This window comes from Falco naumanni, chromosome 3 (genome assembly GCF_017639655.2).
Source record: "Falco naumanni isolate bFalNau1 chromosome 3, bFalNau1.pat, whole genome shotgun sequence".
NCBI lineage: Eukaryota > Metazoa > Chordata > Aves > Falconiformes > Falconidae > Falco > Falco naumanni.
Window position 1 is genome coordinate 78791969 of NC_054056.1, and position 22382 is coordinate 78814350.

The 22382-nt window shown below is 35.7% G+C and overlaps 1 protein-coding gene across 2 annotated transcripts; it reads right to left on the reverse strand.

The window, feature by feature from the left end:
* Window positions 1–4532: 4532 nt before the first annotated feature.
* Window positions 4533–21675, reverse strand: PPP1R42 (protein phosphatase 1 regulatory subunit 42). Of its 2 annotated transcripts, XM_040587248.1 has the most exons (9): window positions 21572–21675; window positions 20004–20203; window positions 17610–17776; window positions 17029–17167; window positions 14753–14869; window positions 8771–8888; window positions 7513–7641; window positions 6089–6241; window positions 4533–5630 (listed from the first exon to the last, which is right to left on the reverse strand). In XM_040587248.1, exons 2-9 carry the CDS (start codon window positions 20130–20132, stop codon window positions 5566–5568), a joined length of 1017 nt encoding a protein of 338 aa, XP_040443182.1. In that variant the 5' UTR covers window positions 20133–20203; window positions 21572–21675; the 3' UTR covers window positions 4533–5565. The 2 variants fall into 2 exon arrangements, with proteins under 2 accessions (XP_040443182.1, XP_040443181.1); XM_040587247.1 differs by lacking the exon at window positions 4533–5630 and having other exon boundaries at window positions 5917–6241.
* Between the last annotated feature and the right edge of the window lie 707 nt (window positions 21676–22382).

The following is a 22382-nucleotide window of genomic DNA, read 5'->3' on the forward strand; positions in this document are numbered from 1 at the left end:
TCAAATACATCTTTTTTTAGCAGTGAACTCCTTCAAGGCCACATGACTTAAAACAACTGGGTTTTTTTTCCTAGCAAAGTAAAATGTATTGTTTACACTCACAATATATAACATTTATCATTTAGTGACTGTAAATAAGCAGGTTCACATATTAATTGATTCCCCTCAGAGCTCTGTAAGTCAGGATAGCTACTTTGCACAATACACAGAGACAAAAAAAAAACCATAAGAAAAGCAAGGAAAAGCCTTTCAGCTCCCCTTATTTTAACAGTTACACTCTGAATTACCTGTATTAACAGATCATGTGCTGAATTTTCATTCTGAAAAATCAATGGGCATATCTTGAACACTGACTTAATTTTTTGGCCGCTTTTTCCCCTTTCTGCCCCCATCTCTGAACTTTTGGATTGTGTGGCTTTTATAGCTATATCACAGACAGTTCTATGCACTGCTTTATACCTGCATATATAAAGAAATAATATAGCATTAAATTAACTTACACCTTGCACTGTTTTTAATGTGATATTTATGAAATACAGGAATTTTTCATCGGTTACTGATCTAAAGTTCACATTTGAACTTTAGATCAGTAACTCTAACACTGTGTGTGTACACCATGATTATAAAGCTTATGTATCTATACGTGTATTCCGATTATGGTCAAAGCAGTACCAAGGGGAGGTGGTCAAGCTCTGATGCTTTATTTTTTTTCCCTTTTGGTACTTCTAACACACCAGCATGCTACCACAGTACTGCGGATTGCTTCAAAAGCATCAGAATCTTTACTGGGGCAAGGCCTGGTCTCACACCTCCTAGGTCCTAGGAACAGTTTTTGGTGGGGAGAAATGCGACCAAATGGTGATCTATTTAGGAACCACTAAAGCAAATCTGACATATCCAAGTCTGCAGCTGGATGGGATGCATCTCAGGGTGCTGGAAGTGAATTTGAGGAGGTATAGCTGTTACCAAGGAATTAGTGGTTGGAATGCGGTCCTCCAAAATGTAGCATCTCATCTTTCTAGACAAGGGCACAATGATTGCATTTTCACCTGAAGTTTATTAAAGCATCTGCTTTCAATTTTTCAGATGTAGGAGTATTCCTACACAATGTATGACAGGATACAGGAAGGCAAATATCAAAACAGTGTTTGTATCATTGCAGTAAATTAGTTTATTGGAACTGACTTCAGATGAATAGCTTCCAGGGTTATACTGAAATTATTACAGGATTTATTTATATATCCCAATTCAAGTAGCTGCCTTATTTTAACCTCAAATTACTTCTTTAAATCTCCCATGCAGGTATCTGTTAAAAACCTGAAAACACAGTATTATTTCTTTACTTTGTTAATTTGATTGATACTTTGTGTATATAAAAGTGATTTTTATAATTTTGTAAATTAGTTACAATAAAATTACATGCAATAAAGATTTAAGGATAGGAAAAAGTAAATACTGCATACTGGATGTCTGGTTCATTTATGTAGTAACAATTATAGTGAACATTTAACACCTGAAAAATAGATATGCAAAGATTTGAGTTTGCTTTTTGTTTACTTCACCATCCTAAAGTAGTACTTCATTCCTGATACAATTTTGATGAAGCCATTTACAAGATGCAACTAAGTCACAGAATAGCTTGCTCTATGTACACATTCAGTTTAAAATGTTACTGACCTATGGCTGTACTCCATGATCTTTCCAAACTAAATGATTCTAAATATTCATGTGTTTTACTTAGAAGGTTTCAAACAGTCTGGGTTTCAACGTTCTTGAAAGTCTGTTACAGCCTGCAGACCCAGATGTGCCCCAGTAATTTTTTTACCCACTACTGGCTGACAAGTTGCACATGCCATGCCATTTGGTCTTCTAACGGTCTAGGAAATAGCACGTATCTCCTGGAAGAGGCAGCAGACCAATGCAAGCAAACATGCTCCTGCCAGCTTGTCAATCAGCAGGCATATACTTCCTGACAAGAATGGGTCTATAGGATATCTGGTCATCCAGACATGTAGGAGTACATGTGGTCTAGCTGGCAATCTGCTCACCAGGAGATGCACGCTCTCAGCGATATTAAAAAGGATGTATTCTTTCCAAGAGCACAGCAGCTCTATCAGTGCATGGGGTCTGTTATTGTATTTTTAGATCCTTTCCCGGTTCTGGACACAGCCAGCATCACAGAGAACTAGAGTGAAGAGGCATGGGCATGGCCAAAAAGGGATGCTGTTTATCACTGTCTTTAGGATGCTGAATTTAAGTGTTAAGTACTACAGGTTTTGCCTATATAAAACTACTTCCTTTTTTTTTTTTTTTTAAATGACCACTATTGAAATGTAAGTTTAGACAGAAGATCATGCTATTTGTATATCATTGTATATGTTTGTAATAACAGAGTTATATTTTTCCTTCTAAACAGATTATGAATTATCATGGGTAGAATCATTCAGCACCACATTCAGCAAGGCTGTAAACATGGATACAGAAAATACCATGAATGTACACAACACTGTAATGTTAATTACGGTCCTACAAAAGTACTTACACCCACCTTTGCAAGTAGTGCATACCCCCCAGAAAAAAAGGAACCAACCACTACATTAGCTGAATTGCCTGCTGGAACCTTACATGGGCCACAGTAATCAGAAACTGCTAATACCTGACCTCCATTCAAATGACTCTGCTTCAGCAACACTATTTAATTTCAGAACTTCACCTCATCTCTTTATCCTTACACTTTATCTAGCAATGACTCCTTTCATATCCTGTATCATGGCTGAATAATTCAATGACAAATAAATTCCTTACATTTCTCTTCCACAGCCTTCATCAGTTGCTGATTGATACTTCTTAAACCTCGCTGAGGAGATGTTTACATTTTTCCTTCAACACCATCACCGAAGAAAGGCAGTGAGAGGGGCTATAGCTGCTGAAGAGGCACTCCAGGGCTGTTCAAAACATGCTCTCAGCTCTGCCAAAGTGCTCCAGCTGGTTATCTCCAAATATTTAATGCACCTAACTCTGAATACAGTTGGAGTGCTTACAGGCTCTTCAGTGGCTAAAACTAGCTCTAGGGTGCTCAGCTAAAACTGCACTAGTTTGTACCTTGTGTCTGTATTTCTCTTTTTCATGAAGCCAAGGCTGTTGGTAAGAGCATCTGCTGAAGAGCTAAGAAGAACTAACATGGCTTGCTGCAAGTTCCTTACATTTGAACTACTCTGCAGGATATGCATGGTGGCGAGGAGAGTGGCTTATGATTAGCTGGCGCAATCCAGTGTACTTACTATATGCTGACTGTTTCATTTAAAGATATTACCATATTGCTAATCACATAACATACACCGCAGAGACAAAAGGTGACTTTCCCACCAAATTCTGAATTGCTATGATATTGCTATGAATACTTATTCAAATATTTAATTCCATGAGTAAGGGATTGTAGGCAGAAAATTGCTGGTTACAGGTTAAGTTTACAACATCAAAATTTCAACAACTTCTCTACTCAGGGAAAATTAATAATAGTGTATCCCATTGGAAGGTATTAAGTATCTTTAAAATAGTTAAGTGATTTGTTTTCTTTAAATTACTTCCTGCCAATATCCATAACTCAAAATGTTCAAAACTAACTTATAATCCAATATAAAATTGCTATTGTTTTTATATCACCAAAACAGAAAGATTAATGACATATTTTAGTAATCTAGTAATAACTGGCATTTTTCATTGTTCAAGCTGTATGTAATCCTCAGTGGATCTTAGATGTAGGTTAAAAAGGTATTTAATGCCTGTTTTTAAGTTGCCAAGGTCAAACATCACCTAGCATGTATAGGGAAAGAGGAAACATCTGTTGGAATAATTTATTTGACTAACACAGAAGGTAGGATTAAAATTCACTAATTTCTTTAGTCCTATACTGAATTTCAATTAAACAATACAGGTATTTGTTCAGTTTGACAAAATTTCCTTGCTTTACATATAGGCACATTAATGCATATCCCTAATTACTGGATCTGGCAAGGGAATACTGTGATTTGTCATTATTTCATATCAGCATATACTCTGAAAACGAATATTTTTGTATTTTGAGGTGGTTTTTTTTCCCCCAAAAAAAACTTTTTAAAGAATTCACAAACCTTTAACTAATTCCCAAGACTCTCTGGTTTCCATGGAATTCCACTAGTAACAAGATTAGAGTAAGTCTCAAGAGCAGTGATTACACATGAAATTGTAACATACAGCAACCTTCAGCATCCAAGATAAAAGTCCCACTTACAAGTTTTTCAAAAATATTAAATGCATGTCATCTGACTGTAGTTTATTCTAGCCTTTATATAAATCAGAGAAAAATCTTCTAGACTAATAGTAAAAAAAAAAAAAGAAACAAACCCAAATTGTTTAATTTGCAAATGTAAATTAATAAAAAATATAGACATTTTCTTCCAATCAAGTATGGAAGACGCAATCTTTGCCTTTCTAGGGCCAAAAGGGATTTCAACAGGGCCAGGATTGTACTCCAGCTTTGTAATACTAGGAAAACTTTTGTCAAGCAAAGCAGCTCAACAACTGGACAGCTTTTTAACATAGTAGAGTAGAATCAGAATGCTTTATCTCAACAGAGATAGTAGAAGTTCTTAAAATGAAGAAAACATCTTTCTGGGAGGTGCTGTACATGCATGTTCCATCCTTTATTAGGACTAAAGGGAATAGCAAATGAAAAGCATAGTTTTATTCAGCCTGGCCCAAAAGACAGAATGCTAATAAAGATGAACTGCAAGCTGACAGAACACTGAGCATGTGGACAAACTAATTTTACTGTGGAATTAAAAGAAAAAAAAAGTATTTGTATGGCATGAGTATTAGCCTGTACACCTCTAAATTTCACAAGCCTTGACCATTCACTGGAAAAGAATCATGCAGTAGTACTATTTTGTGGTAACTAGTGCATTGTTCCTGCAGTTCTTGTTTTTAAACTTCTCCACTGTTATATGCAGGAAAAAAAAAATCAAGAATGGGTACATATATGAGGAGTTAATTTTCTTTTTATACCAGAATATATACATTGTCATATGAAGAACAAAAATGATACTTTGGAAGACAGCAGCTTTGGGATTTGTAATACTTCTTCCCTTTCAAAGGGAAAGGCAGCTATTTTTAATCAGGACAAATAATCACAAGGAACAGAACTGATGGAATGGAAAGTGGGAAACTGTCAAGAATGAAATAGTATTAAATGTTGCTCAGTTAAATTTTCAAACATACTAATAAATTCTGAGTTGAATGTAAAATAAAACACTGCATTTAGTAATTCAGTTACAAAAGAATACCTGTAGCAGTTGAATCTATTTATTTATTTTATCTACAGCATTGCATAAATGATGATTTTTTTATTGGCTAGTACAGCTGATAAATAATAAAACAGTGAGATTAAAAGTAGCATTAAAAATGTGGAAGCAGTGATATTAGGTCCCAAATACTGAACTAAACCATTACTACAGGTAAAGCTGGAAAAACTGTAAGTCCCAAACTGCAGACCCCTATGGGCAGATTTTATTTCCCCAAACAGTTGCATTATGGTTCACAAAGCTGCTTATGTGATTTTCTTTCTTGATCATCTTGATGACCTTGAGCTGATGCTACAAGAAAATGATAATCAAGTGTATAATATGCTGAAACATGTCTGTTGGAAGTAAGCTATAATGATGAAAAGCGATTGCTTCTCCTGCGTATGGCTGCATGCATGGGATCAGCCTTCACCAATGTTGTTGACAGTAACTGTACTGCCAAGAAATAACTTCACTATTATTTTACCTTTGAGGAAGATTACAATCAAATGCATATGACAGAAAATACTAACGCTGGAGGAAAGTTCTTGCTATTAGCTAGTCTACTGATTTATAACCAGAAACTGAAATCTATTATCCTGTCTTGCAAAGAAATAAAAACAATAAATAGAACATGGCTAAAAAAAGCCTGAAACTGATTTCAGATTAAATTCTACCTTCATATACTCGTTTTCTAACTGAATCAGTAAGAGCTGTATGTACAAGCAATAACCAAGAGAACTCAAGAGGAAGATGTCTGAGGAACATACCTGAGTTTTCATCTAACCTTTTTTTCCCCAGGATTCTTGGCAGAGGTTTTCTTTTAACTTTGTGCATCTCAGACAAAACTAAAAAATGTGGTTTTTCTTTCACAAAGTCACTGTAGTGAAAGGGAAGAATAGGGTAAGATGTTTCAAAGTCAGCTGCAGAAAACAAAGAAAAAAGGATTAATTCAATATCCCAAGTCAAACCGTATCTATTTTGATATTCAGTATGATTGATCACAGGTTCCAATATACCTTGTTATAGAAAACAGTGTAATAACCCTTAGGGTAAAATGCCTCAAGTTTGATACTTGAGAATGGAAAACTTTGTATGAAATTACGGGAAGTGCTGCAAACACTGATGAAAGTGAATATTAAAGCAGGTATTCCCATTCAGGTAGAGTTATTTGGAAGGGAGTAAATTCAATTGCATAGCACCTCCTTATATCCGTAGTTATTCAGAAGACAGAATATTACTTTCAGAACCATTGCAATTTGCATATGGCTTCTAAACACTGAGCAGACTGCAGCTTTGTTGGGGCTGAGGCTGACACGTTGAGTGCTTTTCACTTCATGCCTTCAAAAATAACCATGAGATCTCCATGAGATTTCATGAATTAACAATTTGAGATAGTATGGCTATAAAGAACATACTTTCTTCCCCAATTTACCTATCACAATTTATCTTCTGAAAACAACAATGTAACTGCCACCAATTTTATTTTATAAATGTGGTCACTCAAACCATTCTGAGTAATTCAAAGTCCAACATCTGTTTCCAAATCCTGCAAGATGGCAAGACGTACTGTTAAGTCATCTATGTTTTAATCTGCCACCTACTCTATAGTAACAACCATCCCCAGGCCACCATTTTTTAAAAAATTCCAAGTTTATTTCAGGTTTTGTTTGAGTTTCAAAGCTAACTTTTTTTCTTGCTTCAACATGTTGCCTTTTTTCTAGGTTTCAGGCTTTTTTTCCTCCAAGGCTTTGTTTTTTCCTTTCCAAGTTTAAAGTTTTTTACTTCTGCTAGACATGTATCTTGTGAAGGCCTTTACGAGGACTGGCAACTTACACATCAAATAAGTATCAACAAATAGATTTTACAAGTCTGATGTATTTCATGCATATTTATTCTAGAATGCTCAACAATTTTTTTTCTTTTTAAATATGGAAAGTAATCATGAGTACTTACAAACGTTCAAAATGTACTAGCTACTTCTTTCCGTAACTCTGGGAGATTGGGATGGGAGGAAAAACCACCACATGAGCGAGTGCTAAGATTAAATTTTATATTGAAAAAGTTCATTTTCTACTCCTGTGTTTTGGTCTCACCACCAGTACAAGTCTCATTCTTAGTGTATTTACTGTTGGCTGCTATTTTCTTGTTTCCATAATGTTGCAAATAAGCATGAAGTAATTAGTTTGCTTACAAAAATGTAGATCTGCTGTGTGTTCATTTGTCATTCTTTCTTTGTTTTTTTTCCTGGCAGCTTTGGAGGCTTTCCAATTCATTAGGAACTGTCTTTCCATTTCTTTAATTTCCTTCCCGTCAAGGGATTCTGTCAAAGAGAATACTTTCTGTGATACCCGAAGTTAACTAAAAGGCTGTACAAAGCTGTATGTAATGCATACTGGTTCTACATTTGCTTTCTTCAAAACTCTTTTGCTCTTTTTAGTCTTTTGGTACACCACCACCCCAACCCCCCCCCCCCCCCCCCCCCCCCCAAACTATACAGCTTAAGAGAGAGAAACTACACGTCTTGGCAATCAAGGAATCCTACTGATCATGAAGGCACACAGACAGATTTGGCTCTTTAAGGTTAACTTTAGTTGCATAGGTGACGTAAAACTTATGCTCTGTTTCCTTGGTTGCATCTTCATTTTTGAGTCAGACCAAACGAAATACCTAATTTGGCCACAAATTTAGGTTGTGTTAGAACTGTCCTAAGGCACAGTTATTTTCATTGTGCAGACAGGGTTTTCCTTTTTCATACTGACCAATATTTTGTACTCTCAGAAAAAAGAAAAACTAGTTCTGTAATTACAACTTTTAAGGTAATTGCCACCTTTATCCCAAAAAGTAAAAATTGTGCATATTTTTTACTTCTTTCTACAGTATGAATACTTACATATAGAAGACTAAGTTCCTTCCTCGTATGCTAAAATTATCTCAAAACTGCATCACAATAAGGTTAAGATTAACAAGTATGTTCATTACATAAGTGGAAACGGTTTTTAAGGAAAAATGTTATATAACAAATTGAAACACAGTAAGGTACGACCTGTACAACTATAACTGTACAACTAAAATGCCTATGCAACTACTACAGGCTGATAGGTTAGTAGACTAAATTTATCTTTGAAAATCAGTTTCACAACATCTGGAATATGAACACAAAAATGTCACAGTCTTACAGCAATCTCACAAATTGTCTATTGTAACATGAATGATTACTACTATTAATAGCAAAAGCTAAGCAACACTGTTTGTGGGGTTAATTGCATAAGGGGTTTTAGCTACATTACCTGTAAATAAATTTAAAATTTATAATTTAACATAAATATCTGTGGCAGTAGTTATGTTTACATGCATCGTACAATTCAAGAATGATTAATCTATCAGTTATTTTTCTAAACAGTGAGGGTTATGGATGGGTTTTGGGGCTGGCTGTTAGTTTTATTTTTTACCTAAAGTTCGTGACTGTACTACAATCCTGTCCCTGTATTTTGGTTTGTGGCAGATGGGGTTTCCTGCAAGATCCATTCTGCGTAGCTTTGTCCATTTGTTTAATACAACCTCCAAATCCTGCAATTGATACAAGAATAGAACATTTGTGATTATTTCCCCCCCTCCAGAGTAAAAATCAATAGTAATGTGATTCGTTCAGCCAGGCCCAACTCCTGCACACAGAAATAACTTCAATGAGAATATTAATGTATCAATATACACATTAAGAATGTGCTTTTTCAAATAGAGTGATATGTAGCATTCCCTGAATGTATCATAATTGCACAGAAGAAATGGTGATGCTGTTGGAAAATGCATTTTTAAGGATACAGTAATGCCAGCTATGGAAAATTACCACTACAATCCCACTCATAAGCACCTAAAGCCGAGGAATTACCAGCCAAAAAATTTGTCTGATATGTAATGTCTGTTAATGCATCCCCATGGTCTCACAGAGCCCTTACAGTATCAGTGTCTGGTTAGATTTTAAAAAATTTGTGGAAGAATAAATACTTCACAGAGAACTGACTAAATAGAGTTAAAAATCATGGAAAACACAGTAGACTGCCTCTGGCTTTTTATGTATGTAAAGCTGTATTTTAAAGGAGAAACAGTGATCTCCCCCTAAATAACTGTGGGTGGTCAGTTATAGTATTGGCCCGAATAATGAAATTTCTGAAATATACCTTTCTCCATCTGGGTTTCTGTCTGGTTACCCAAGGGCAGTATGACCTAGATAAAACTTCTTCTGTCTTTAAAATACAATAAATTCAAATTAAAAGGATGCAAAGCTTAACAGATTGGTCCTTTCTATTCAGATACTCTACTTTCTGAAATACTTTCTTTTCAAAATTTCTCTTAATTGTCATTCTTGACAGGCTTCCTTATTTGTGTGAAAAGCTTGAGGGGGGATTCAAAACAATCTGTACGAATACAAGAGAAGAGAGAATTTATGTTCTACAGTTGTAATAATTTGGAAAAAATCTACTAATCATGATGTGACACATTCTGAACTACAAAGTCTGTAGAATTTTGTAGCTTGATGCCAATAATGAAGTGTCTTGTGAATCTTGTGGTGTAGATACCTCATAGCTCCTTTGAATTTAAAAAATCACCTGGGTAGCGCAAGCAGGGGGAATTCTGGTTTTACAGGCTCTACTCCCTTGGTAGAAAATCCTCCTGGGAATATTCTATGGGTTATATAATACATGTTTAGAAAAATCACATGGAAGAGGAATTGGCAGCACAGCCTCACACCTCCAAACTATATAATCTTTTGTCTATCAATGATGACGGTGATATCATCTATCACCTATTGTTATCCAGTGATGATAACATTTTTTTAAGAAAAGTAGAGAGCAGAAGTCTGGTTCTGTGAGGAGGAAGACTGATAAAACAATGCGAGAAACTCTGAGGACCAGCCCACGTTAAGAAATGTTGATACATCTCATAATATTACACAGCAAAGCTTTATCAGCATGTATCAGAATAGCAGTATGATAACCCCCACTATTTAGATGCTAACACTTAATCACAAACACAACAATTTAGGGGAAAAATATTTTAGGCCAGGCTTATTAAAAAAGAAATAGCATTTAGCAAGTGTATTTATTTATTCTTACCTGAGTATTCAGGCATTGTCATTGAAATCTGTAATGTGTTCTAGATTTCACTAGGAAGATTTTTTTCTAGTAATACTTTTGCAATACAAAATTGTCTATTACTGAAATAAAACGTATACAGTTTAACTTTGATAAATGTATACAGAGTCCTGTAGATTTTTGTTAGCTGTTACTTACTTGATAAATGACCCAGAACATGCTTACCCCAGTGTATGTTTATCTAAGAGCACACTAATCCTGTGCTGAAATATGATTACCCTTTCGATACGCTCTAGTTGTTCATTGCCTTCCTGTCTCTAATAAAGTGCTTTCACTTCGAGCCTTTCAATAAGCTGTACTAAAGGGACCAGACACTCTTCTGGGCAGTCTCCGTTTGATAAATGATCATGTCATGCTATCACTTTGAGGTCTGCTACAAAATACTGACGAGCAAATTATATTCCATTGGAGGAGGGAGAGGGGGAAGGGCAAGTGCCTTAGTAAGCAGCTGTAGTGCTGGCAGTAACATTCTTACCAATTAACGATGGCCATTTAAGAATTGGTATTTGACCAGTATGCTCCAGTTTTTATCGGAAACGTCTAGTCCAACTGCCCTAACTACATCTACAGACAGCAATTTGTCACCATTTTGATTACCTGTCATAATCTATTTGAGAAAATCTATAATTTTTCTCTTGTTCCTGACTCAATTCTGAAGCGAATGAATTCATCTTTTGTGATATCCTCTTGTCATAATCAATACTGGGCAGAGGTTGAATAAATTAAAGACTTAAGAAATACAGATTTTTATAGGTATTTCTAGCTGTATTGTCTCTATCCATCCAAATACTCATACAAGTCATAATCTTCCCAAAACCTGAAGTAATTAATAAATGAATAATACGTTGGCTTTTTGTAAACAGCAATATCTGTGGGGTTTTTTAAATAGGAATAGTCTTTGTAAAGAATTGCCTTAGTATTCCAACCCAAATACACTGCAGCCTAGAAGTCCTTGTGAACCTGACTAAAGTAAATCAGAAGCTCGATAAGATAAATGGAATAGCAAGCAATAGAAAACAAAGAAAAGCCAATTCTGTTAAAATCAATTCTATTATTGATAACTGACCTGACATGCTTTTTACATGTGGTAGATAGTCATAGTAAGTTATTTTGTATGAATTGAGAAAAATAATTTTGTTCTGTCTACTGTTCAGACTACATTATATAAACTTCAGTCATGTGAAACAAGGTCATATGCCTTGATGTCTGTTAATTATGCTGACAGTGCCCTCAACTAGCCAGAACCTTATGTGCTTGAATTTGCTACCCCTAATTTTCAACTATGCTGAAATCAACATGGCATTGTTGAAAAGTGAGGGAGTAAGCATTTTCATAATAATGTGAAAAAACTGAGACAAATGTTTAGCTATAAATTATACAAAAGTGTGAAAAGTCTACATGAGAAGACTGTATTTTATGCATTTCTTATGCCTTTCAGGTTTCCCTCATTTTCAAAGGTTCCATATTATTCCTGCTGCCATCTACCTTTGCTACACAGGTCACTGCTGTTGACCAGCCCTGCTCAGACGTGGATGGCTCCCCTACAGCTTCTCTTCCCACTGGGTGAAGCAGAGCTGGGGTACAGAGCCCTCTGACACTTCTCTGTCAAGCAGCACGCTATGGTCTCTGATCAATGCCAGACATTCCTGGGGATGTTCTTGATGGCAGCGATTGCGTAGCAGGAATGGGAAAACAGGGGACAGAGCTTTTGGCATGAAGAAGAGGTATACAGCAGAGTTTTGAAAGCAGAGCAGCAAGAGGGAGGAGAATGGAGGCAGCTTATGTAGGAATGAAAGAGCCTTTGCTGCATGTACAGTTTCAGCCAGCAGAAGCAATTAAGTACATGTAGTAGAATTGTATACCCCCTAAAATCCTTTCAGATATCATATTGTAGAATAACATAAGCCATGAATCATGAAGTTCAGGGTTGCAAAGAAATTAAAACATACTCAAAACTTCCCGCAGCTTTTTTTTTTTTTTTTAAACAGTGGACGTATAAGATTGTTCTGCTAGATGTTCACTGTAAATCAAATCCCCTTAAATAGACCTAAAACTGACTTTTTTTCCTTTTAATATTTTGCATGGCCTACTGCTTTTTCAACAGTTTTTTAAAATTTAAATATGAATTTATATTACTGATAAGCAGAGCCTACTAAAATGTAACCTCTAAAACACAGTAATTGTAGCTGGGAAGTTGGATATTCAGCTGCATTGCACTGTATGTTAGACATACAATTGGTATGGTCATTCATTGTGCAGGTCTGCAAAGATATGAATAGAAATACCCTATCTGCTCCATATTTTCAAAACTTGGGAGTTTAGAAAACACACGGGACTGTCACTCACAAAATTTTGCAGAGCTTGATCCAAGTTTACTGACGGCAGCAGCTAACTCAAATGCTAACCACCTAATTTTTCAGAATCTGACCATATAACATGGAAATCCAAATGTCCAATTGATTCGGGTAAATATTAACTTTGATATTTCTGATTATTAAATAATGAAATTTAATAATGACTAAATAATATATACACAGTTACTGAATAATGCAGTCTTCTTGTCCTTTCCTTAATCTGTTTCAGAAGATACTGCTTTTTCCTTTGAGACACTGAAAACACTGTTTCTGACCTGGCATCCTCATTCTTAAAATAATAGGTTCTTTGGCTAAGACAATCTTGTTTTAAAGGTTATCACAACTGAAGTCGTGTATTTATAAGGAAGAAAAAAGACAAAAAAAATCCCTTTAATATGTTTTATTGAGAAAATGAATCCTTTTCAAAGGGGAGCTTTGGAAATACTACCTATTTTAAAAAAGCTTACTGTTATTTTGATGTAACTAATACATTCAATATGGTTTTAATTACCCAGCAAAAAGCTACATGAATTGTATTTGGATAGGAATTCAATCACAACTGCCAGTCCAAAACACAGCTTGAAACAGCATACATTAATAATCCTCTAGCAAAAAAGAAATGCATCATTCAACATTTTTTAAGATTAAGTTATAAAAAATTAAGAGTCCAAATAAAGTACATTGACCTAGATAATTGACAGATTATGCACACAAAATACTGGCATCTCCTCATTGGTGAACAGAACTGCCAAATTTAATGTAAAAGATATTAAATGTTCTAAGAATAATAGTTATTTTAATAATTACTGAGCAATGAAAGTTAACTTGTCTAAAGAAATAGAATGTATACGCAAACTAGTAATGAAAGAGTTTATTTTAACCAAGGCTTTGTCTTGATGATTTGGGTTATGATTTAAACCAATTCATTTTAGTATTTATTAATAAAAATATATATTTCAAAAAAAGCAGAACACTAATGCCTATGGCTTATACTAAAACAGTGTTTATTAGTCATTCATGAAGTTTGTTCCATGCCTCCACCATACAATGACAGTGTCAGCATGCTGTTCAACATAAATCAGATATTCAGTTACTAGCATGACAAATTATTTTTTTAACTGCTCTTTATGATGTCTTTTACTTTTTGACATAACTTATAAAAATAATGAGAAGTGACAAGGCCAATACTCCTGTTCCTTTTTGAGAAGATAAGCTGGAAATTGTAAGCCTAGAACATTCTATTTGAACCACATTCACTACTGCAGAAGAAAGAGCAAAACCACTTTAATTTCATTTGTTTTAGCTGCTGCTGTGGAAGTTAGAGCTCTTGCTTATGAAGTCATGTCTTTCCTTAGCAGAAATTTATGAAAGAAATTTGTGTATACTTTCATGACAAATACTTTCTACGCTACTTCAGTAACAATAGGCAAAAAGTTATTTTGATATTAGAACAGCTGCAAAATCAGCTAGATGATCTGATAACTAAGCAGCAGTTTTTATTTACATTAAAATAGAGAATTAAAAACTGTAATATGGTAAAATGTTTCAAGTTAATGAACAAACAATGGCCATGTCATCTTTGCAAATTAAGCCACTGGTTGTCATTCAGATGGCCAAAACATACACGCCAACTCTACATTTTGGACATATTATACTATAGTTATAATTTCCGTACATTTACTACTCAGTTAATAGCTACATGCACAATTGCCCCTTTATGTAGGATTAAAGGACATTTGGACATCCTAGATGAATGGTTCTCCATTTTTAATCTCAACAAAATTTTTGGATGAGAAAAGACATCATGACTGGAAAGCTAGAGGTTCAGTAACTGTAGAATTAAAGTTTATTTTTACTCATCTGTTTAGATGAATTTGACTAATTTCTTATCACCCATACTAGAGAGAACAAATATTTATTTTTGTACCTTCATATGTTGAATTTGATTGTCAACTGCTCTAAGATAAGAAAGATTTTCCAAAACTGCCAGTTCTTCTAATTCATCAATGTTATTATTGCTGATATTCAACACAGACAAAGACTTCTGGAGGAAGAAAAGAAGAAAAAGAAAATTATTTTTTTTATGCCATGAATGAGTTAAGTTGTAAATTCTTACAGAAAACTTTCTTAAAGGAAGAACAAGCATATGAAGCAGAAACATGCAAATACAACTACCACATAACTTACACATTGTTTTATGTTGGTTTTCCATCTTGTCCTAAAATACTGTTTATTTTTGTCAAAGCAAAGTAAGATTATTTCTCAATTATTTCAGGAATTCTTAGTAAATACATAATTTTTCGTTTTCTCTAAACATGTTTACATGCTTTACAGAGTTCTGTGAGTGCTACTAACTACATTTGAAGTATGAAATAGACACAGAAAATGACTGCCTTTTCCAAGGTTACATCTGAACTGCATAGAGCTGAAATCCATATCTGATACCACACTGTCTCATTTAACAGCTGGACTTGGACTATGCTGTTTTTCTTTAAGGTTTGATCCTACAAACCTCTCGGTATACTATTCCTTACCCCTTTTTTGGAACACTAGTGAGTCAAATAATGCACGTTTTGTGAGACATATAATGTCTTTTATAACAGACAAGTTAGATCTTTACATTCTAGATAAATAACTGAAACACATTTATTTTTTATCTCAGGAAATACTTAATGTAGTTTCACATAAAAGGAAGAAGAAGCTTTTATCTCTAGAAGATTAAAAAGGACACCTTATCTAGAGAGTTTAGAATTATACCACATACGGGATTTATGTGAATCCCGTTAGACAGTTAGAAAATGTCTATTTCAGCAGTGTGTATACGAAGGGCAACCCCCTTCTAAAATCTGACCAAGATCTACATTGCAGACAGAAATTGCCAGTTTCATCCCGATACACACAGTGCATAAACTGTCAAAAGATTCATGATATTGTCATCATCAAAACATTCGCTTGTGCTACACAGAGAGCTATATGGTCCCATTTTTTTGGCTCTTCCATCTCTGACAGCATTAAAAGCCCAGAAACAGATAGAAGATAATGAAATAAGAAGTGTTGTCTTAAGGAGGTACCAAACACTTAGCACTCAATGGATAAAAATAAAATGCTTTTACATGTACTTTCCACAAAGACGTTACATGGTCAAGAATGCAAAGTATTTCTTACAAAACTAAACAAAAGAAAACCCACACCAAAAGACCTTAAATAAAAGCCAAAAAGAACAAAATGCTAGTGACTCTAGGCCAGGATGCTGAAAAACACTGACGTATGTGGGTTATCATCCTGCAAAGATTATAATTATATAAAGTCCCTCAACTACTGTAATTTCTCCAATATAGAAGGAACAAACTAAAAGTGCTCTCACAGGAATGGCTTCTATCTATTCAATGAAAGTGGCAATGCATGTCTTCAATTACTTAATCTCAGACCAGGAGTTAGAGCTAGGTCAAATATTTATGATATACACACAAACAGAAGAACTCACTTTTCAGCAAGTTGTTCATCTTCACAAAAAAAGCTCATCAAGCCCTGACTACACTTTGGGAGATACAACAACATATTTTTTTTTTAGTATAGAACTACATCTATTAGTAACTAAACCTATTTTTTTTTTAATCACTTCAACAATACATTTGATGTTTAGGAAGCAATTAACATGTTGAAAGAAAACTTCAAAAGCTGACTTTCCTGAAATCTTAACATACCACAACACAGAAAAACTGCAGAACTAAACCTGAATGCTTTTGATTGTCTCTTAATATCCAGAAATAAAGCTGTTTGCCCCTTTTTTTTTGCCATTGCATTCTCTAGAGAAACACAAAAGGCAGTAAATAAACTAACATTACCATCAAATAAGAGAAATACCAACAAACTAATTCACTACTAAGTAGACTAAGATAACTAACAGTGATAAATTCCTACCCCTTTTTTTTTCAGTTTATTCACATTCTGTTGGTATAAGGTATCCACACACTTCCTGACTTAATCTTTTTGTTCTTATTTCCATCCTTCATACAAAAATAAATGAAGAAGTAGAATGTGCTGGACTCCTTGCTTATACGAGAACTGGGATGGGAGTCCCTTGGTAGAATTTGTAAGAATTGGCAGAAAAGGAAAACACACAGTGTTCAAATCCTGATCACTTCTCTTACAAGTACTGATCTACTGATTAACAGTCCATTGAAATTCTCAAAATGTACTTACTGCCAGGGACCTAAGAGATCTGGGATCAAACAGAAGCTTTTCACCAAGAGGGAGATGTTGACTTTCAACATGTAACTCCCTTATTTCTTCTATTTTATCCAAACCCTCTACTACAGTGATGCAGTTGCCCCCCAAATACCTGCAGAACAGAACACAAAATAGATTTAATATCCTTTGAAAATAAAACCAAACACAAGGCCTCAATATATTACTTTTTTTTTTTTAAGTATTATTGAATAATACTTGGAAACTATAATAGAAAAAGCAAATAACCTAGCACATGAGTAGAACATACAGCTAACAGATCCAAGGGTTTTTTAGCATTTTTATATATTACTGCTATTATTAATTATTACTATTAAATGGCTGAAAAAAGAAAATAATTTAATTGTAAATAAGTATGTTAAGATGATATGTCGTTACTTATAGAATACTTCATCAAAAAAATTATGAGCAATTACTTTTATTTGAAAAGCAAAATTTAAGAGCTGAAAGGACCTTAATGGGCTATATAATTTTTTAATTTCTTAGTGTATAATTATTCTTCTACTAGTAAAATAAATGTATTCTTTTCAACTTACAGTTTTTCAAGGTTTTTCAGTGATGAGAGATTTTCTATACATGAAATACAATTGTTCTGAAGGTAAAGGTGTGTTATATTTGAAGCAAAGTCCAAGTTCTGGATTTGTCTGATGTGGTTATCATATAAATATAGAACTCTAAGATTTTTACACAAAGAGAGGTCACCCTGAAATAAACAATAACAAATTAATGCTACACAGACTTCACTCACTGCCTGCTTCTGGAAGCGGTTGATTTTTTTTTTATATTTAAGTTCTGCTGCATGATTATACACTTTCACCTTTAACAAACACTTTTGACAAACTATTCTTCCTAAGAAAGCTGAGTTAGTGCCTGGAATCATCACATTTATGACTGAAATCTGTCATTACTATTCTGCCATACAGAAGCCAAGGACTACAGCCATCATCAGCAGGTACATCACATCCTATGAGACTTCATTCTCTTCCCTGCCTTCATCAGATGGACTTCAGAAAAGCACAGTTGTTAAGTGTAGTTGGCTCCATCAAACCTCAGTGGTGTCATGCAAACCAATTCCTTTCTTGGCAAAGGAATACTGATTTATCCAAAAACTTGCACTTAATGTATTTTGATACATTTCCGAGTCCAGGATTCCACTCAAATGTCAAGTTTCTTCGGATGTATTCCTCTTAAATAACTAAAAGGTCACACGTTCTTATGAAGGTTTCTGTAAAACTTCTCTATGGCACCTGATGAACCAGTTCCTAATGAAATGGACCCATCAGATTAGTAACTTGCTATGGCTGTGCACATTCCTAGGAGTGGGCTGAATAAGCCCCGTTTGCTTGCATGCATCTGTTCACATAGAACAAGCTATTTAATCTTCTTGACTGAAATCACACTTTTGAAGCAGAAATCCACCATACACAACAATTCAGTTGTTCAGGGTTCAGCAGTTTCAAAGTGTGCTCAGTATCTTGAGGGGATATGAATTAACTCAGGACTTACTGAAACCTGTATAAATTTCCTATTATTAAACTCAAAGGAAGGAGGACTGGGTTAAGTTTGCACGTTTAGTCTTTGAAAATGAAAAGGTCATGGATTATTTTTTACATGAATAAGCCCCAGGGAGCAATTTAAAAAAAAAAAAAGAAGAAGTAGATTTTAACCTGACTAATTTGAAAAAGCCACTACACCAGTCCAAATTTGTTAACCTCACTTGGCTTATATCCTGTTCCTGAACTCCCTTTTCCTTTCTCAGACTTCCTCTGAAATCTAAGGAATAAATCACAGATAGATTGAAAAGATTGTGCTGTGAGTTAACAACTCTTTGTAAAATTCCCAAGACTAGAAAAAACATGGTATTAACGAGAATAAAATGTGTTGCACTTAACAGTATGTAGTATCATTACTACTTCCTTTAAAAATAATAAAATCTGATCCTCCTTGCATCTTTTATTTGCATATTATAAAGGTAACTATCAATAAATAGAAAACTTTAAATAAAAACCTCAAACTGTTGCTGAAAATATGAACTTTGTTTTTTAACCTCAGACCTCAAGTGTCCAAGAACACTATAGCTAGATTCCAATAGAGCTACAGCACTGCTGTCAAAGCCCTGCACCTACTGATTCAATGGCAACAGCCTGGCTGTATTCTATAGAAGAAATGTCAGGTTTAAATGATTAACTTGAAATATTCTCTTTCTTAAGTAGATAAAGAGGTAAGAAAGTGGAGTCACCATTTCCATTCTGGTGACTTCCTGAAACCTCTTTTACAATGTAGCAACCATACGGAATAATCAAAATAGCAAATTTCTCATGTGTTTGTTTGGTTGGTTTGATTTGGTTTTAAAGCTGCAGATTTCTATAATAGTTCTGTGAAACACTTCACTTTAACACCTCGGTTCATCTCTCTTGTGTAATTGCTTATATGGACTTTCTATTTTAATTAATTAATGGCAAAATAGTATACTGATAATACACAGATTCTATATATTTCCACAGTTTCAGGTAAGTAAAATACTTCAACAAGATTTTTGCCACATAAGGAAAAAAAGTGTTTGGTCAATAATAATAACACCCTGCAGGCTGTTGGAGTAAGTCACCCACTCTGATGTTTTACATGAAAAATTAACAGCTGAAATTTTCACATTTCAAATGCCACGCATTTAAAATCCATTTAAACACTTTTATGTACCAGCAGTGTTCCACACAACAACAGCGGTGAATGCTGAAACATGTTCCCAAACAGATGTATTATTAAGGCTTAATTGCAAGTCAATATAAATGCTATCTATATGTAGCTACAGCTGTTATAAAATAGAAACTTGGCTTTGCTTGTCTCCGCAATTATAAACAACTCATCATAACAGTAACTACTAAACACTTGAGTAGACAGGATAAAAGGAATAAAGAAAAAAAAAATCTTACAATTGCATTTATATTTTTATCTGATAAATTCAGATGAGTTATTTTTCGCACATACTGTCCAAAGTCCTCTTCACTGTGATTCTTGTGACTGATGCTTTTAGCAATTAGGTCCATTGTTAGTCGAACCATAATTCTGTAATAGGCTAAACTGCTCTACTGCTTCTTTTGATAGCGGTCTTGTAAGTAGTTTTATAAAATGCCTTAAAAACAAAAAGGGAAAATGTTATACTACTTATACCCCGGATCTGCAACAATGCTTACACGTATGCTTCAAATCTGCTGTTTCCCCACTAATCCCCTTTTTACTTAGTGACATGTGTAATCTTTGCTGCTTTTTTGCTGTCATTTTTCAAACTTTTAGTGTATTAAATAATATTTAAAACTGATTGTTATATTTGATTTGTTTCAATGTGCTTAAGTGAATTTAATTTCTAGTCTTAATCTTTTTTGTAAGAAATACGAGCACAATGGTTCACAGCAGAAGTAATTTTTGCACATAAAGAACTAATTAATGGCATCTCATTAATTATTAGTTAGACAAGACATCACTCTATAGCAGGTTTTACAGGCTGTGAGAAGTGGTATAAAGCTACAGTACTCTCCATACATCTGCATAGTACTTTTGTCATGCACACAACTGCATGTGCTTTTCTTATGCACAGTGGAAAACTTGAGTTTTTTGCTGAGGCATACTGTAGAGACTCTCAGAACAATACCAACTTTTTTTTAAAACTCTGGCCATTGTTCCAAGTAAGCTTAGAAATTGAAAAGAGGGGGGGAGGGAAGAAGGCAATACACCTTTTTTCAAACTGGATGTATAAATGTTCTGGGGATAAAAATACCCTAACAAATATAACTTAACAACTCATAATAAAAAGGCTGCTTTTTTTGCCGGTACATAATACCATGTACGTGATGTATTTTAGCCAATACACAATGCCCCCACATCAGTGTATCAAAACCGAGGAGACAGCAAAAAGCATCCCAATACTAAAGCTCATGCAGCCACATGACAGTGAATCCTCCTTGCCAGCATTCCATTTATGAGAAACCGAGGAAAAGCAAAGATTGGAACTGTGAAGACAGAAGAAACTTCCTTACTTACTAAGCAAAGCTGAGCTCAGTAGTTCCCCCTTATCCATGTGGGATTTATTTTTGCCTGTTTTTAAAGGTGGGGGAAGAAGGAAAGCCGATTTAAAAAAAAAAAACAACTGAGAAGTGTGTTTCCTTCTTGCTTTTTGAATAAAAATACCTTTCAGAGCCCTTTCCTAGACCACCTTCCAAAACAAGCAGTAACAGCAAAGGCAAAGCCAGGCTGCCAGCGCGGGGCTTTGCACGAGGCGGGTCCCCTCCGGTCCCCCAACGCCCAGAGCCCTTGGGCTTCACACTGCCGGCCCCTCCCCCGCGCCCCCCGGCAGCAGAAGGCCTGACGACAAGGGCCACCCGCCACCCAGCACACCCCACGGGAAGGCTGCTTTGATGTCCCTGCCCATAAGCGGAGAGGGACAGGCAGGGGACAGGACCCGCTCCCCACGTCCGTCCCTGCCTCAGCCCCGCTCTCCCCTCACCTCCCGGCCGCGGCCGCCGGGCGGAGCCGCACCGGTTGCCGTGGCAACCACACACCAACAGTCGCAGAGACATACCGCGGCCGGCGCGCGCCCTTCCCGCCCAATCAGCGCTGAGGAGAGAGCACCCGGCCGGGGGACGGACGGGCGATTGCGCCTGCGCAGCTCCGGCCCGCGCAGGGCGCCGCGTGGGCCGGGCGCGCGGGGGCGGCGGGCTTGGGCGCCGTCGAGGCCGTGGCTGCGGGCAGCGCCTGAGGGACCGTGGGGTTGGGGGCTGCTCCGGCTTGCTGGTGGCCGTGCCTCCCCTGGCAGACCCCTTATGTGCCCGCGAGGGTCAGCAGGGGTGGGGGACGGGTGTTGCTTGTTAGCCTGCAGTTAGGCCTCTGAGGCAAAAGGGTGTTGCTGTGCAGCAGTTCGGGGCCCACCTCAGGAGTCTGTAGGAGAGGAAATGCAGGGGAATTTTCCAGAAGGAAACTGAAACCTGCTAATGCAAATGAATTTTGAACATCTCCCCTACAAAAATTTCATTGCCTTACTAATGTCTAAATAATATGTGTTCTGAAATTCTGTTTATCTGCAGATTTTCCATGCTTCTTGCATGTGATACATTTTTGTGACTGTAAGTTACTGGAAAAAACAAAATTACGTGGTTCAATTCCCCCATGCTTAGAAGTGTTAGTATTTCAACAAATTTGATGCTGTATTTAACAGCAATGTTTATTAAAAAAAGGTTTGCTAATTTTTGTAATGATAAAATAGTCCTATTTGGGGTTTGTTGTGATTTTTTTTTTTAAGTCAATACCGTATCAAACTT

What these genes read in the sequence shown, in the direction of transcription:
- PPP1R42 (XM_040587247.1), bottom strand. Translation starts at nt 20,132, where the DNA reads ATGGTTCGACTAACAATGGACCTAATTGCTAAAAGCATCAGTCACAAG. An exon ending in ATCAAATTCAACATATGAAG is followed by an intron (nt 8,889 to 14,752) that starts GTACAAAAATAA and finishes TATCAATTGCAG; the next exon opens with GATTTGGAGGTTGTATTAAA. An exon ending in CACAGCAGATCTACATTTTT is followed by an intron (nt 6,242 to 7,512) that starts GTAAGCAAACTA and finishes TGTTTTCTGCAG; the next exon opens with CTGACTTTGAAACATCTTAC.